The 19,416-nt window shown below is 32.9% G+C and overlaps 1 protein-coding gene across 1 annotated transcript; it reads right to left on the bottom strand.

Moving 5' to 3' along the window:
• Positions 1–99: 99 nt before the first annotated feature.
• On the bottom strand, positions 100–18,056 carry LOC118186237 (chymotrypsin inhibitor). The gene is made up of 2 exons (XM_085825934.1): positions 17,823–18,056; positions 100–8,477 (listed from the first exon to the last, which is right to left on the bottom strand). Exons 1-2 carry the CDS (start codon positions 17,914–17,916, stop codon positions 8,293–8,295), a joined length of 279 nt encoding a protein of 92 aa, XP_085682060.1. The 5' UTR covers positions 17,917–18,056; the 3' UTR covers positions 100–8,292.
• Between the last annotated feature and the right edge of the window lie 1,360 nt (positions 18,057–19,416).

The raw sequence follows: 19,416 nt of genomic DNA, 5'->3' as shown, positions 1-19,416 counted from the left end.
CTCAAAAAAAGCTGCACTAGAAACTGCTTCTGGCATATACAAATTAATTTACATTTTTATTCTTAACTACATAGATTGTAAAAACTCTGGAATTTTGATATACAGAGTGCTTAACAGCACTGGTCATTCTGTTGTGTAACTATCCCAGAGCATAAAATCCGCTTTGTTCATTACAGTCCAAGTACAAGATCATTGGGAGTTTGACAAAACTGGACTTTAGATCTAGTAAAATGACAGGTAAATTCTTAGACTAAAAATATTTTGTTAATATTCCTTTAAGAAAGAGACATTTTACTTAAGAATAGAACTTTTTTATAAATCATCACCACTTTAAACTAAAATGTTGTTCAAAGCCGAAATTGCTATATTTTTTTTATTTAAAACCATACTACAGGTATCTACCATTTCATTGACTGATTGATTTATTGCCATTATAATGCAAGACTTTAATTATATCATCTTCATTTAGCATTTTATTTCATATTCCATTGATTAGAAGAAAATCACATTCCCAGCTTTCCTCATCATCATGAAATCTGGTAGCTGGCATATTATGCCATGCGCTTTTAAGCTGCAGGCATGTCTTGCCCTGCACATTAGATTTTATGTTAAAATATTTATTGAATTCTTGGGCAGTGTTGTTGCTGCATCAGTTTTTTAAAAGCAACTTTATATCTGCATTTCAGTGCATGTAAAATCTGATATCCTTTGGCTGATTGGCAGATATACAATTTCAAGGAAACGGTAGTATGAAGGCATTATCATTTACTAAATTATATTTTTGATAAGATTAATAGTAATAGAGTGAGAAAAATAATATGGTTTTTCTAATCAGAAAGCTAAGTAAGAGCGAATTCGCTGTTTTAACTGTTTTAGTTCCTTGGAATCTAATTCTTTTTCCTGTCCCTGTGGGAAACCAGTAGAAAGAACATCTCACTCCTAATAAATATGTCTCGAGACTTATTATTTAGCTCTGATAGGAAAATGCTGTCCCACCAACACCGTTTAAGAGCTGAAAGTGTGTTCATGCCTAACATCAATACAATGTTAGTGTCACTGGCCACTATGTAATTCCCTAGCCAACAGATGTTTAAAAGTGACATCCAGGAATCTCAGTTATTTGAAAGAAAATTACTTTTATGGCACACCTGCTTTTGAGTATTATGTTCTCCATTCCTAGAGAAAAACAAAGAAAAAAAAAACTATTATTATTATTATTTTTGCTGGTGGCCTGGATTTCAGACTTTTTATTTGTATTCCTAGCTATGAAAAAATAGCAGTTATACATTTAAAGAGTTTTAGTGCATACATGATTCTGGTAGTGATATAATTTAATGTTTATGAATAATGATATATTAGGTTGCTGCAATATTTTATCGATTTCTTCCACTTAATTTCAAATGTAGCATAAATTATCTTAACATTAGTCTGAATTTTTTATCATTAATCATCTTTCTGAAAATCATTTTGATCATAGGCAAACATGAAGTTCTGCTTAATTCTATGTCTGTTTGGTACTAATTTTACCCCTTTTTTAATGGGTCATTACTAATACTTTTGTGTAATTTCCTTATAAACAAAATGCTAAGACAAGTTTGAGCTATAAATTTTTCTTAAACTCAATACATTTTATCCAGTCAGTGAAACTGGACTTGAGAAAAGAATCTATTTCCCATCACTTCCAAAACAATATTTGTGAATGTTTCCTTTCAACTGAAAAAAAATTCTTTTTAAAATGCAAAAAATCTATTTTCACCCATCTGACTTGGTGGTTACCAAAAAAGTAATCAGCACTTATAAAATTTAATATTCTAATCAAGAAGAAAAAACCAGATGGGATAAGGTACCATCTGGAGAATGGTTTATTCAAAAGTTTTAGCAGAGCTGGGACATTGCTAAAGCACTTGCTTCAGGTAACCAATTAAAAGGAACAATTAGTTATGGAAATTCATTTAAAAAAAGAAATTATACTTGTTAACTTCCAACTGTGGAATACTTCAAGAAGTATTTAAAAAAATACTGTGTTGTAAACAATCCTGCTGAAATTAAGACCCAATAACATGCCAAATAACAAGAATAAGCAAGTGGCGCCATCTGTTGGTGAAACCAGAACTAAAACATAATTTCTTTAAAGGCCGAAGGCAAATTTGGATTGGAATTAGGATCGTTAACTAGAACAGAAAGATTTTTATGAATGTGAAATGCCTCTAGAAAATCCAGTTCTCCAATGGAAGATGTTTTTTCAATAATTTTGGCAGCAGAAAGTGTGATTTTCGGACCAACAATGTTGAGCAGCAGAAGACTTCTGTGTTTCCTTTTTTCTAACATATGCCTCATGTTCCTTGACGCGAAATTTTAAGGCTCTCTTAGTTTGGCCAATGTAAATTAAACCACACTGGCAAGGAATCCTATAAATACCCCAGGAATTCATATCCGGAATGGGGTCCTTGAGTATGGAACTCGGAATTTTATTGATGGGAGAATAATAGATCTAGAGGCATTTCACATTCATAAAAATCTTTCTGTTCTAGTTAACAATCCTAATTCCAATCCAAATTTGCCTTCGGCCTTTAAAGAAATTATGTTTTAGTTCTGGTTTCACCAACAGATAGCGCCACTTGCTTATTCTTGTCCAGACTTTCTTATCTTATCTAATCATTATTTCTTATCTTATTCATTTGTGGTTCTGCAGCTGAGGATGGTGGTTCGGTAAAACCATCGAAACTAGTCCTGTGAAAATTTTGTAAATATAACGCTGATTTTTGTTGTTTGACTTCTGACTTAGTATTTATTCGGCGTGTTATTGTGTCTTAATTATAGAAGCCCCAAACAGGCTTATTTTTTGCTTTCTTTTTTGCACGTGGTGTGGCCGCCATTTTATGATTGCATGAGTTTCGGTAAGTACTTTTTTGCAATTTTCAAGTTATGTTTATGTTTTGTATATTTGTATATTGTGCTTTGCTTGTCTGATTTCATGTATTTTGCTTACAAAAATTGGTTTTCTATTCATTTCAGTGAGGGATTTTTCTGCTGTTTTGTGTGTGCTTTATCATTGCTTAGTTAATTTAATTTGATTTTCTGCATTGTTTATCATGCCTTCATCCGTTAATCGTTTCACTAAATTACGCCTGAAACGGCAAAAATTCCTGAATCATCTTGACTTTTTACTTAAATGTAAATATAAAAAATTGATCCCCAATTTTATTCAAATCAAATCTAATCAAAAACCTTCGAGTCGCGTTTCAAGAATTCTGTTAAATTGCAAGCTTGCCTTACTTCGGTCCGTCATAAGGGATACACGTCAACAATAGTCCAAAATTGAACATGAACTCTATAAGCTTCATTTGGAACTCGCTAAATCATATTCAAAATTCACTGCCCTTGAATAAAAGTCTTGGTCTAGAACGGAGAATGCAGTTAACCATCATAAAAACACCCTTGCAGTTAAATTTGAAAAACTTCTTTTACAGTCTTCCAGTTCAAGTAGTTCAAAACATCTTCCCATTGTAAACAGCAAGCCAATAGTTAATATTTCTAATGTTACTCTTTGAGAAGAACAAGAGAGAATTCTAAAATATAATTTTAACTTCTCACAAACCTGTAAACCCTCGATTCCAAAGATTTTGGCTCCTATCGAAAAAGCTTTCAAGTGCAGTAAAGTTTCGGATTCAATGAAAGAAATTATTAGGCATCTTATCGCTCATAATGTGAAATACAATAATAAACCTTTGCAACCAAAACTCACTGCGAGAGAAAGAGCTACAATGCGCGAAATTCATTCTAACCCGGATATTATCATTTCAAAGGCCGACAAAGGTGGCCAGATAGTCGTCATGAATAAGAACACTTACATCGATGGTGTCACTAAACTCATAATAAATGAAGGATCATATAATCCGATCCCTAAAGATCCTTCACCTTCGGACTTGTCAAAAATAAAAACTTTAAACTTGAAAGGATCAAATCTTCCCAAATCCTTTCAAGCAACTTAAAACATTCGCTTATCCCATCTGTTGCAAATTGTGCCAGATTATATGCTCTTCCCAAAATTCATAAAAGTGGTATTCCTTTCCGCCCTATTGGATCAAATTTAGGTACTGCCTCGTATCCCTTAGCTAAATATTTAGTTTCTAGATTTTCAACTCTATTAGACAATAACATTTACACCATAAAAAATTCAATAGAATTTGTAGAAAAGGTTAAAAACATTTCTCCTAGTAATTTACTCATGGTTTCTTTTGATGTAAAATCATTATTCACCAATGTCCCAGTGAAGGGTGCATTAAGATGTCTAGAAACTGATGCCAGCTGAGGATGGTGGTTCGGTAAAACCATCGAAACTAGTCCTGTGAAAATTTTGTAAATATAACGCTGATTTTTGTTGTTTGACTTCTGAATTAGAATCCTGCTGAACTAAGAGAAGAATACATAACATTTATTTATCCTAAAAACTGCTCAGGTTTTTTCAGTACTATATGTATACTGTTTTCTAACATTAAAATTTCTTTTTGGAACTAGACATTGAAATTTATTATGTTTGATTGTACTAGCATGTAAGGCTTCATACATTAAACTTACGCTGAAATCACTTATACTGCCAACATTAGTAATTTTTTACTACTTTCCTTTAGTTTGAACTAAAGCTCTTTCAAGTCCACTAACAGAGTATGAACAATGATCCTAATTTATAAAATAAATGTCAAAAGCCCCATAATGCATACAAGTCCATTAAAAAAACATCACAAAATAGTGTTTTATTATTATATTACTTTTATAATGAAACAATAAGAAGAGTTGTTTAGAATCAAAAAAATAAAAAAGGGTTTAAAATTTTGAATTTTTTTAGGAAGGTTTAAGACAAACCATACTGGCTAATTAATATATTTTTTAAACAGTTTGTTTTATTCTATTGATGTTGTAACCACTATAACAATATGATTTTTGCTTTAATGTTTTTAATTAGTTTTTTAAAGACTGTTATCTGATAGCTGGTCTTTTGGCCATATTTAAGTTAATAGTTATCTGGTATTTAATATATTGAGTTTTCAGTTGCAAGAGAGATTTATCTCATATTTTAAGCAAGGCTTAGAATAAGGTGTGCTAATGTTGAAGTCGGATTTGTTGATTAATCAGTTATAGCAAACCATGTGAGGTTATCTGCATTAGGAGAGATGCTTTCGCTGAGGATTTCTAAGTCTTATATTCATGTTGAGCATGGGAAAAGCCTAAAAGCTATATTCAGCCAACCAATTCTTCACAAATTGTGCCAGGACAACATTTACCCACTCGGCCATTTGTGGACACAAACATAACGGAAAAGCTAGGAGCTGAGAATTATTATTTAACTGTTGCTTAAAAATGATTTTCCTCACAAGAAATATCACTTAAAGTGTGAATTGCAACTTTTTTCGTAGCATATTTGAAGGAATTACTTATTGATCTATGGTAAAAGTGAATCCATGAAGCTATAAAATTTATTGCAATTAAGCGAATTCAACCTTTCCCCCCCCCTTCCTGAATGGTGGGCACTATTTTATCTTAAAAAAAAATTTCAGACCACCAATGGAAACATGTTAAGATAATTTTAGGAGAGCGAAATGTTTTCAGCATGAAAATCATTTTTATTTTGAATCAGTGTTATGATCTATGTACGATTATAATGTAAGTACGATTCATTATAATTCAAAATTCATTATAATCTATGTACGATTATAATGAATTTTGAGAGTTATTAAATGAATGGAGAGCAGAAATTTATTGCAAACTTTATATAATGAAATCAAAGTCTGGGATATTTTATGTTATAAGACAACATGCACCAAACAGTTTTCTACAGAGAGATGTACGTTTCAATATTACTGCCTGTTATCTACTATTAAATTAAATGAGCAAAGAATCAAAGAATTACATGTACAAATAACCTAAGTATTTTGATTATTAAACAATATGATATTGCATGATATATTATTACAATGAGATGAAATGCATCTTGAAACAAAATCGATTTAAAATTTTTACTGTTTTCTGCATGGAAATTAGTATACTGCAAGAAACAGAAAATCAAAAAAGCCTTCCAGTTAAAAACTATAACTGTCTATAAAGCCAAAGTCTATTGGAGGGGGGAAAATATGTAAACACAGCTCTGGTTTTAAGTGTTTTCAGTTTGGTCAAAAGTATTTAAGAGGATAATATCAGACATGGTTAGGTAATCGCTTTCTGGAGAAAGATATATTTAAAAGTTCTGAGTATTTTAACTTGCTGAAACATATATCATATCACCATCAGAAATGAAAAATATTTTGTACAAGTTTACTTGCATGCTATCATGCTTCTACAGAAGCATGCAGTGTAATGGAATAGTGATTCTAGAAATAATTGTGTTTATATGTAGAGAGCAAGGGGGGAGTAAGAAATTTAGAACCAGTAGCATATTGCACAGAAATAATATTGAGATAATTTTGTGTTAAAATAAAAATTTAATATATATATATAACAATTTTTACAAACATAAGTACTTTTCCGTTTCGCCGGCGCAAATCTCTGCTACTTTATTGGCGACAGCATACAGTATACACATAAAAAATGTTAGTTCTAAAAATTTTTTATTTTGAAGGCATAAACATAATAATATCATTTAAAATTTAGTAAAAAGCCAATAAATAAAGGCAATAAATTTGCAAAAGGACATTAAGAATTTTCGACATTAATTTAAGAATTAATGAATAATTATACTTTCATGTTTCAACAAGCTGATTCACCAGTTCATATTACATGATCCCAAGTAATCTCATCGCACATAAAGTACGCTACAAAAATATAATTCAGTAATTATCTACATTAATGTCAAGTTAAATTTTAATTTGGAATAAAAGTTTAAATGCAAGAATTATTTCAATTTGTATGAAAAGCTTACTCAGAAATTATGTAAAACCACAGTGCTTTATTTCGTTAGAGTATTCTCATTAGAATTGATGAATTTAACCTGTGACTTTGCCTTTTTTGTATTTTCACTTTCGGGTGAGCGGTGTGATTGCATTTTAATTGACTTAATTACTGTGAATAGACTTATGGCATAAAATTTTATTATCTAGTAAACATTCTATGTAATTGTATGGTAGTATTGAAAGAACCAATCAATATGATAGGAAATGGCTGCTACTTGTTTTAAAAATGAGGCATAAAAGGTTACCAGCAAGGATATTCCGTTTGGCATCAATTGTACCATTATTGGCGACTTTATCGCCTGCGCCGGCAAAACGGAAAAATACCCAAACATGCTTTAAAACCTTTCAATAAAAAGCACAGCTGCATTTGCACTTCATCATATTTTACTGGAATGACTAAAATAGTTTTTGCTTGGTATTTTTTACTTTATATATATACATACGAATAGATATTTAACAAAATATTTAAATACAATTTTATGAAGCTGCAGTTGATAAAAAAGTGTAATAAGTATAAAAATTGGTAAGCTTACTAATTTATCAAAAACTGACAATATTTAATTTATTTGTTCTGTTTTATCTGTAGCACATGGTCAGTTTGTGGATACAAAAAAATAAATAAAATAAAACTAGCCATAAATTTTTTAAAAAATGCAGTTTTGTTAAAGGTTATTATAGGAAATAAATGTTTTATTTTCATTTTTACGATAAAAAATTTCTCCTGAATGTCATGAACAGTACATTACTGGTTATTAATTCATAGTAATTAAATGAGAGGGTACTTTACAGTTTTATCTCACGTCAGTTAAATTAGATTATTTCCATAAATTTTTCTCTGAAGAATACTACAATTTCTTTTATTAGCTCAGTCATATCTATTTTACTAGATACACCTAACATGTTCATTCTCTAATGAAAGGAGCGCATTTTGGCTTTCTTATGGACAATATAAATGCACACATGTTCCAGTTGTGTATAGTCAGGATAGCTTGGTACATACTGCCTGCTTTTTAATATCCATGAAAAAGAGGCTCTATAATGGATGTAGTGTCATTCTTTGGTAAGAACATCAATAAACTTAAATACTTTTTTCAATGTGCTTCTTAAAGGAAACTGAATGCAAGCAGAAATAGGGACGAAATCCTGAATTCACGTAGTATGCAATGTGAAACTTCCTTCTTCATACAAGAAGATACTTCTTATTTAATTCATGGATAATAATAATTTTGAGAGGATTCGTCTTAATTGATTGATTGATAGTGTAAATCTCAGGAATACATATTACAGCTAACATATTTCATTGCAACTTAATTCTAAAATTTGCAAAATGCAGGGGAAAAAAAATCCTTTAAGGTCCAAAAGCACAGTCTTGTGGTAGAACACATCTGGTTGAATCTTCATCATAAATATACGGATAAGTACAGATACATCCGCCTCGTCTGCAGTCCAGGCTGCAAAATGGTGGATTTTTTTCAAAGCAAGTTGGCATGCAATCTTGATAACATTCTTCATAGCTACTATGCTTAGGGCATTCTGAAATATAAAAGAAATTGCTACTTAAAAGTGAATGCAGTGGAAAACATGCTATTGAGTTACAAAACATTAGGTTGGAGGGGGATGCTTTATATAATCCTTTAATCTTAATTAAATTTTATGCAGTATGTACAAGTGAAGCATTTTTCGCAGATATAAGCTGAATGATCCTTGCAGATGAAATGCTTGTGTTTAAAACAAGAAATTGTGGTTTTCTTGTCCTTGATTCGAGCACAAATTACACTGTCCTTTACCATGCCTTATTCTCTTTGTCAATTTTCCAACATGCATCACAACTGATATTACACCTCGATAATTCAGTTCGTGTTTCATTACTGGCTCACGAATACTTTGTAATACTATCAAATGGTGTGGGCATATATCATAAAATTTAAAAGTGCACGCAGTACTTCCCTCTTCATTTTATTTGTGTTCCAGCATTCCAAATTCATAGTAATTCGTAAATATTCTTTCAGTAAAAGAGCTGGTTCAGCTTGCAATATTATTTACAAGCTAGAATCAAAATGTTTCTGACGGTTTACATACATAGATGCATACATGAACACATATATCCATCCATACCAATACAAACATACATATATTTCTGAACCTGGTCTCAATAACAGAAGAATACCAGAAATTTTACATGAAAATTATAAACATTCATAATTTCTTGCTCTTTGCATATTGCAATTAAAAACGTTATAGAGTTTCTCACTTTTCTTTTGTCATTAAATGACGAGGAACCTAGTGAACTGCTAAGTGAATAATCACTTAGCAGTTCACTAGGTTTTTCGAGCTTGGTTAAGCGAATAATCGCTTAAGTCCAAGAATAGAAACGTAAACCTAATGTCCCAATCACATTATGTTTCGGCTACGCGGGACTTGACGTCGAAAGGGACACTTCTCAGAACCCGCACAATTCCAGGAAACCCATGTAGCTAGGTTACCATTCTCACTTACTACAAACACCTTGAATGCCAAACAGTAATTGATTTTTGCTCAAACCGGGATCACGTGATCCTTCAGAAGCAGAACTTTCGATTTGTTTGCCTCTACCCAGGATCCGAGACATTTTCGGTGAGGTTGAAAAACATCCCGCTTAGCCGCAGCATTGTTTCCCTAGCTAGGTGGGACTTCGCTTCAGGTGGCGCTCTTTTTTCTACGAATCCTCCCATTTAAACTAGTACTACCAGAACCTCGTTTCTCAGAAAAGTCTAGTCTAGCAGAGACTGACACTCCAAACGAAAGATTTCCGACCCAGGTCCATATTCTAAAGGATCCATACAGAGTTTAGATATCCATCATCCGTGGGACCTCATCCTCACGGGCGCAACCCTCGCAGTCCCCGCCCGTCTTTTACAAAGCACAGGCCAGACCGATACGTTGCTATGTTTAAAAACTAGGTCTCCTTGCCTCCGGGTACCACTCCATCGGCAAAAATTACATTGTTGTGGGTCCCTGCCACGAGAACTGAATGGGGCCAAACCCCGAGGACTCGGTCGACGATCTCCGATCTAGCCTGACCACAGCCGAAGGAACAGACACAACAGTACCAGTACGGTCCCTGCCAAGCCTGAACCAACCTGAGTACAATACTCGGGTTCTAGTCCTGTGAAGCCCCGTGGTTGAGACTGCCTAGGTGCAGATCCTAACCAGTGTCTAGCAGGGACTGTAGCCATGTGTAATACCATGTGTTAATTACCCTTTATTTGCTCAAAATAAGATTATCAGTCGACCCCCTTTCTTAGGGCGTACAGCAAGGACTCCACTTGGGCTTAAACTCAAAATGTAAGAAATAAGATCTAACTAATGAATAACTAAAGAGATTGAGCCGAAGCTAACATAGTTTTAAACTAGTTGGCCTGGGATATGAAATTAGCCAGCGAACCATCAAAAGGCACGTAATACGGTCGAGCGTAACAACAGCTTAGATAGACGTAACCCAAAGGTTAACGCGCCCTACTCAGGAATCCTAACTTTCGAAGTCAGTTGAACTCAACTTGAATACTATTCTCCTTCTCATTTGCATTCAACACAATTCTAAAATCTCATTCTGGTAGGGAGTTATAAGTTAAAGCTAGATGAGATAAGAAAGATGCATTAAATTAAAATAACTGTTATAAAATGTATATATACCTTACAACGTTTTTAATGGAGTCTTTCCAAAATGCTTAGAGTGTCACTGCATGTTACGGTACCAAGTACAATACAACTCCAATTATCCGAACTCCGACGATCCGAATCGCTTTCAGAATTTTTCAAATTCAACTGAAGAAGATAAGGAAAGGGAAAAGGCAGAAGAAGTCGAGGATGACGTGAGAAATTAAGAAGCATTCTTTTGAAAATTACTGAATATTTAGAAGTTAGTGCTGACGATAGACCCTGGGTTTTAAATTCTAAATGATGATGAACTTATTGAAAGTGTCGAGGAAGAAGGTGACCTTAATGTCGAAGTTGAAGCAGAACACGGGACCATCAGCTATTGAAGCGTTTGCCCGTCTTGAATCTACGTTAAAGGGGATGGAGGATCAGCCAAGGCCAACTAGATATCTACAGTCAAAAGTCGTTAATTCGGAATGATCTATAATCCGGACCTCAAAACTAAAAACTTTCTGCGCATGCGCCGAGTTGACACATGCGCATAGGCGTTTACACCTGCGCGTAAGACCTTTTACGACTGCGCATATGAGTGTGCGCAAGTGCAGAATACGTTTTCGCGTGCGCGTTTTATGTATAATGGACGTATAAGCTAAAATTATCTAATTATCTATTTCAGTTAATGTTGATGATTGCGTTGTTCCTTAATTTTCGAATTGGATCCGGCTTATTATTTTTTGCAGACTGTAAGAGCAATTTTATAAAAGTAAGCTTAAACTTTCGATTATATCAAATAGAATTTCCGATATATATTTGTTAATATGTAAAGGATCTAAAGCGAAAGTATGTTTTGAAATCCGAAATCTGTTTATCAATCTCACGCTGCTCGGCGGGGGGAACGCTGCGGCGGGCGCTTAATGAATTGGAAGTTGATCTGTCAGCACTATCCTTATCTTCAGCGCAGATGTTTTTATTTTATTTGGATTATAATTCCTTACCAAATGTAGTATTTCATCTCGATATGCTCCGTCTTTGATATGATTTAAAACAAGTTCCTCGTCATTATAATTTGCTTCCGATAGCGAAGAAAAGTGACAGAGGTAATTGAAAACAAAAAAATTTCGATTGACAAATTAGTCGGTGTTCTCGACACAGCAATTATAGGACTTGAACAGCGGAACTTTGTAACTGAACAAGAAATTATGTCTGTTTAATAGAATTAAAGAGAAAGTATTATCACATGAAACGAAGCAAAACTTAAACAACTTACATTGAAAGAAATGTTTAATAAAGTAAACAAATAAATATTAAGCTTTTTCTTTTTGCAAATTTTGATACCCTTTAGATCATAATTGTTCTTTATTTCATAAATTACGGTTTCATATTTTCAATTTTAGAATTTCTGCATGCCGTCTTACGAGATTTAAACTGATGATCTATAATCCGGAATCGCCGAAGTCCCGACGAGTCCGGATTAACGACTTTTGACTGTAGTTGGCCTTGGATCAGCCCCCTGTATGACCACATGCAGCTTCTCATTGTTAAATGGATGCGTGACTTGGCTGCTCGAAAATGGATGAATGCAGTCAAACAGCTTACTTTGACCGGATGTTTAGCAAGTAATGACTTTCAACACTTATAAGTACTGTACAACACGCTATATAACATGTACCTAAACGTGTTACCGTTTCATTTTAATTAATTAAAGATCTTTTTCTTTAAAAGCAGTTGTTTTTGTTCCATTTTCAACATACAGTAATTAATTAAAGTGTATGTAGACACTTTCTTCGGAAAAACTCCAATTATCCGATGGAGTCCGGTCGCAATTGATTTGAATAACTGGAGTTCTACTGTACTTCTCAATAAATGCTGCCATTGCCACCAATATTCCATCCCTACACTTATGATTGAAAATTCATAGATCACGAGTCAACAACGGCCTTGATACTGGTGACCATGGGTTTGACGATCACCTGAGTCTCAATCAGTGTCAACGGTTCATATAATTCTAACAGTTTATCTTAGTTTACAGACTGAACCAAGATTTTGTGTAAGGAATAGAGAACAACATGGAACAGTAGCACTTGATAAAGGGTGCTGAAACGGCAGTAGAGAAATTTATCAAAAACAGTGTCTGGGTGAAAATGTGCTTTAGCCCACTGCTTGGCGATTTTCAGTAGCGGCGATTTTTTTTAAATCGCCAGTAAACGTATAAACAAAGTTGCAAAGGCGGAGCTATGTGACGTTCATAAATGGGTGGGACTAAGATTGTAACGTCACAATGTATTCTCTACAGATGTAGAAATAAGTATACTAAATTTTTTGTATTTCAAACTATTAAATACGGTAAGTGAATTGTAACAGTTATTAAAACTGTAAACAACGTCGCAGTCTCTCATACAGGGTGAATATTTTTAAGCTTTAGTATTTATACAAATAAAAACAGATTTTTTTAAATTTTAATTTCATATTGCGGAACATTTTAACTTCATCATCTTTACAAAATTACCTTATTGCTACGTAACGACACCATCTCTTACATACTAGTAAGTAAACAATCTTCATTATTTTCTAAAAATTTTTAAGCTTTATATTAATAAAAAAAGGAAAAATATTTATTATTGAATATCAACATCATACACAGCTTTCATTTCCATGTTTCTTAAATTCCTAAACCAGGTTCTATACTTTCGTATTAGAATTCTACACATTAATAAATTTAAAAAATCTTAATTTCTCACAATGAAAGAAAATATTAAAAATAAGCAATTTTAAAACGGAAAAGTATTTTCACTTACCCTTTTCAGGAAAATAAAAAGTCTTTTTGACAATGATGGCACGTTTCGCTTGCATTTCTAATAAAATAATAAATTTACATGTACATTCACTCACCTCTCTCAGCATCACAGATAAATCCATAGCGATTGTTTATTTAACGAAATATATGTAGAAAAATGGCAAAAACACACAGATAAAACCACTCGATTGATAACTACCACATAAGAACATTCTAACGGCAAATGAATTAACTGCTCAAATTCCGAAGTATAAATTCCAAAAGAAATCGTCTGCTTGGAAATTCTTTTTAACTGCAAGTATAGTTTTGAAAGCATAAATTATCGTCTGCTATTTGACAATTTGTCTTCAGACATTTGTGCTCTCTCCGAAGAAATTTATTCGTATCTAGTTGTTAAAAAACGCAGTGAAAGCCATGGCTTTTCGATATCTAAAGCTACAATAGGTAATATTGTCAACGATAAGAAATTTAAAAAAAAGACAACAAATATAATGAAATTAAAAAACAAAATAAAATCTGAAATTTAAGATTTTACATTATGCCCCAAAGGTGCGTTTTTTTAACAATTTGCGTGCTACCTTTATTAATTAAATATCATGTTCTTCGCACTTAAACCGTAAAATTCAGTTCAACAGCAATATCACAAAATAATTTTAAAATAAGCATCTTTAGATTTTCCGATACACAGTCTCGCGCGCTGGAGATAAAAATGTTTTTATCTATAGAGCATTGTCATTACTTGCTTTGAAATTCCTCAGTATGTTAATCAAAAATTCGTTAAAGTTTTACAAAATAGGAAAACGATAATAAAACAAATTTCAAATTTGGGCTTCCAGAAGCCCATATTCGCAGGAGGATGACATTCTAAATTTGATGTTTCTAGGTACCGTTGTTTTATCAAAATTGAGGGGGAAATACATACATTTATGAGGAATTTTTAATCATTTAATTCCTTTAAATATAATACAGGGCGATAATATTTGTTGGCCACAATTTGAAACATTGGCTTTTCCCATGTACACATCGATCTATTTTCACTTAAAAAAAATCCCAGAATTGCACAAACTCGGCATTGCGCACAACATTGGCTTTGCCCATGTGCACATCGATCTATTTTCACTTAAAAAAACATCCCAGAATTGCACAAACTCGGCATTGCGCACCACATTGGCTTTGCCCATGTGCACATCTATCTATTTTCACTTCAAAAAATCCCGGAATTGCACAGCGCACCACACTGGCTTTGCCCATGTACACATCGATCTATTTTCACTTTAAAAATCCCAGAATTGCACAAACTCGTCATTGCACACCCCGTTGGCTTTGCCCATTTGCATATCGATCTATTTTCACTTAAAAAACATCCCAGAATTGCACAAACTCGGCATTGCGCACCACATTGGCTTTGCCCATGTGCACATCGATCTATTTTCACTTAAAAAAACATCCCAGAATTGCACAAACTCGGCATTGCGCACCACATTGGCTTTGCCCATGTGCACATCGATCTATTTTCATTTAAAAAAAATCCCAGAATTGCACAACCTCGGCATTGCGCACCACATTGGCTTTGCCCATGTGCACATCGATCTATTTTCACTTAAAAAAACATCCCAGAATTGCACAAATTCGGCATTGTGCACCATATTGGCTTTTCCTATGTGCACATCGATCTATTTTCCCTTAAAAAAAATCCCAGAATTGCACAAACTCGGCATTGCGCACCACATAGGCTTTTCCCATGTGCACATCAATCTATTTTCACTTTAAAAAAACATCCCAGAATTGCACAAACTCGACATTGCGCACCACATGGGCTTAGCCCATGTGCACATCGGTCTATTTTCACTTAAAAAAACATCCCAGAATTGCACAAACTCTGCATCGCGCACAACCTCGGCATTGCGCACCACATTGGCTTTGCCCATGTGGACATCGATCTATTTTCACTTAAAAAAAAAACATCCCAGAATTGCACAAACTCGGCATCACGCACAACGTCGGCACTGCGCACTACATTGGCTTTGCCCATGTACATATCGATCTATTTTCGTTAAAAAAACATCAGGGAATTGCACAACGTTAGCTTTTCCAATCTTCTAGGATTGAGCCAAAAAGAAATACAAAATATTAAAATAAGCAACTTCAAAACGAACCATACAAAAAAAATTTTTTCACTTACCCTTTTCGACAAAAATGTAAAGTCTTTTTGAGGGGTTTTATATATGAATTTATTTTAGGGGGAAACCCTTTTGGATCCCCCCTCATCTTTAAATAAATTTACAAACGTTTATACGCCGTTTCCGTAATATATGCAGAAAAAAGGCTAAAACCCACAGGGGGAAAAACACTCGATTAAAAAAAGAAACCACATAAGAACATTCAAAGCGCCACAGAATTAACAAGTAAAAAAAATAAATAAAATAAAAATAATGAAAGCTTTTAGATTTTACATTACGCCCTGTTTTTTTTAACGTTTTGTGTGTTACATTTCTTTATCATATAATGTTCTTTACACTTAAACCATAAAATTCAGTTCAACAGCAATATCGCAAAATAATTCTAAAATGAGCGCTCTGCACGTAAATTTTTGTTTTTTTTCCCGTACTGTGTTGCAGTTGCTCGCTTTGAAATCTTTGAGTTTTCTAATAAAAATTTCGTTCAAGTTTTAAAAAATATCAATCAGATAATAAAAAAAAATTCCAAGTTTGGGCTTCTAGATGCCCATATTAGGTTGGAAACGTATGTTATTCAAAATTTGATGGCTCTAGGTACCGTTGTTTTATCACAATGCGAGAAACATTTATGCAGATTTTTCAATATTTAATTTCTTTAAATATAACACAGGGCGATAACATTTAGTGGCAACAGAATAACAACATAGCTTCAAAACATCGGGTTAACCATGTTGGCGCGTTTATTGCCCATTGAAACACAATCGCCAAGCAGTGAGCTAAACCGCATTTTAACCCAGTGTCTGAAATCTAATAAGCAACAGTGATGGTAGATTCATATTATATATAGGATTCATTTTTCTTCTGGAAATCGTAGTGCTACTTTGGTAGACGGTTGCACGGATTTTTGGCGATTTACGTTGGCCGAATTGTTGGCGCGATTTTTACAAACGTCAGCCATCTTGAAAAACGCTGTTTTTACGCATAGTAAAGTATTCGAAACTTAAAAAATAAATAAATAAATATCGTTAAAAGTAATGGATTAATTTTTTGTTGAAAATGTCATTTTTTAAGATGGCAGGCAAGTGTAAATAAATACATTTACTATGAGTATAAAATACTAAAGTAAGGTTATTATTACTTTCATATAGCAAAGAGAATAAAAACATTGGGCCAACGTTTAATTAGATTAAAATATTACTGAAATTGAATATCGAATTAAAAACCATCATACCAACATTTAAAAGAATTAGAATATTATTAAATTCAAATACTTTAAAATACGTTATATAGAATATAATTAACATTAAAACATATGGACAATAATTATCTCAGCAATTTCTGAAAATAGTGTATTAATTTTTTTAACAAAAATTGAAGTATACAATTATAAAATAAAAGAAAAATATGTACTTACATTTTTTTGAGTGTTTAACCTGTTGTTTATTGATAAATACCACAATAAAAAATCAGAATCATAATTTAGATAACATCTTTGAAGGAATTCGAAGATATAAATTAAATTTTAAAACGGCGCGGAAATGCACAAATTGTCAGTAACCAATCAGGGAGCTGATTACAGCTCGTTAATGCACAAATATTCTATAACCAATCAGAGAGCTTATTACATCACGGCTAGAATTAAAATTATTTAAAAATTCATACATAATAAAATCATTTTTAAAAAAAATGCAAAATTAAATTGTATTTTAATATTTAAGAGCCATAAATAATGTTTAAAACATTAGATTAAATTTATACATATTAAAGCGAATTACTTTTAAAGTGAGGTGACGTCATTGATTACATCATCCAACACATAAAATTTCATAAAATATGATAAACAATAAAATTTTTATTTCAAATAAAAATGCAAAATTAAATTGATTTTTAATATTTAAAAGCCATAAATAATATTTTAAACACGGAATTTATGCACAATAAAACGCATTATTTTTTAAATAAAATGACAACAAAGTATCGGTTACCAAAAATAACTTATCCAGCAATGGGTTTACCATAAGTTGTATTACTCGCCAAAGGAAAATCGCCAAAATCCGTGCAACCGTCTACCAAAGTAGCACCGAAATCGTTTATAATTTTGCCTTTTCAAAGTTTTAATAACAGACTTTATCATATTCGAAATTGCACACGAATTAGTGTTTGTATAACGGCCATTAAACAACGAGAATGTTCATCATAAAATATCATAACTTTATTAAGAAAGCTGCAATTTTATTAAATTTTGTTAATGCGAAATATATATTCACTTACCGCCCTTCTGGAGTTTGAGCGTATCAGCTGGAAAACTCCAGAACGCATCAACTATCAGAATTAAAATCGATATGCTCCAAATGAATCTGTTCATGTTTCATGAAATGCAGAGCACTTTTGTAACAAAAATGCCTTAATTATAAGCACGTTTGTATCCTTTCTTTTTTATACCATAGGCATTATGCTAGTAGAACTGTCGGCTAAATCGCAGAATAGGCTGCATCAGTCGATGCTGTGTTTACTTCTCTTATACTTGGACACGCCTTTTTATGACGTAATATTGGTTACGCCTCTCCTTAAAAACAAGTTATAAGTATGCTATAGCTTCGTATTTAAAGAAAACTTAAATGAAGTTTTAACTGAGTTGAAATGGTAGGTTTATAATGTTCTGCGCGAGATTTTTTTAATTATAAATCTACTTTTGTGTTGTGTGTGGTGGTGTTAGCATTTAACGCAACGAATTATCTCTGACAAATATGTTATTAAGATACCAAACGATTGAAAACGATCATTACCAAACGATTGAAAATATTGAATGCATGAGTTAAAAATTATAACCGTAACTTCTGAAAATGCAGAAAAGCATTCTTTTGCTTAAAGAATGTTTTGATTATTGATGAGTGTGTCAAAATCGGTTCTTACTGCAGAATGGATGAGTATCTGAATCTGGATTTTTTTAATCAGTTGGAGCGAAGAGGCAAAAACAGCGTTATTGAGTGGTGTATGGAGAAAAGTTTGATTGCAATATCGTATAAATGCCCAATTTGTGGAACAAATATGAAACTACTAGAGAGACGGTTTTGAGACGTATAGACGATTTTGAGTGGTGCGCAATGCCGAGTTTGTGAAACTCTGAGATTTTTTTTTTAAGTGAAAATTGATCGATGTGCACATGGGCAAAGCCAATGCTGTGCGCGATGCCGAGTTTGTGCAATTCTGGGATTTTTTTTAAGTGAAAATAGATCGATGTGCACATGGGCAAAGCCAATGTGGTGCGCAATGCCGAGGTTGTGCGCGATGCCAATTTTGTGCAACTCTGGGATATTTTTTTTAAGTGAAAATAGATCGATGTGCACATAGGCAAAGTCAATGTGGTGCGAAATGCCGAGTTTGAGCAATTCTCTGATTTTTCGTTAAGTGAAACTAGATGGATGAGAACATGGACACAGAGTTTTTGGAATTCTTTGATGTTTTTCAAGCGAATACGGATCGTTGTGTAAAAGGGAAAACGAGGTTGTGTGTAATGCCGAGCAGTAATGTAACTTTATTTATGTGCAATGTTTAACATATCGTTTGTGTATTTAAAATTTGTATTGTTGTTTTAATTGTGAATTATATTTAAGATATCATTTTTCATTTAAATTGTATTTTTAATTTTTTGGTTTTGATATGTTTATAACGCTTTCCGACTTACGATATATATCGATAGCCCGACGATCTACTCAACAGTAGCAAAATTGTAAACTTTAACCCTTGAAGTAACGTTTACCTCATATTTTAATACGTAGTGTTTGGTATGGTAATTGCACTTGATAATATGACTTCATTGATAATATGTGGTGTGTGCGTACGTGAAGCATTGCTTTGTATTCCA

This window comes from Stegodyphus dumicola, chromosome 10 (assembly GCF_044657685.1).
Source record: "Stegodyphus dumicola isolate Sdum_Otavi_A_Nest chromosome 10, ASM4465768v1".
Classification (NCBI taxonomy): domain Eukaryota; kingdom Metazoa; phylum Arthropoda; class Arachnida; order Araneae; family Eresidae; genus Stegodyphus; species Stegodyphus dumicola.
Note: the sequence above shows the minus strand (reverse complement) of the source record. Positions and strands in the feature narration are given on the sequence as shown.

Excerpts from the sequence above, each read along its gene's own strand:
- LOC118186237 (XM_085825934.1), bottom strand. The coding sequence starts at position 17,916 with ATGAACAGATTCATTTGGAGCATATCGATTTTAATTCTGATAGTTGAT. Across the intron at positions 8,478-17,822 it reads GCTCAAACTCCAGAAGGGCG|AATGCCCTAAGCATAGTAGC; the intron begins GTAAGTGAATAT and ends TTTATATTTCAG.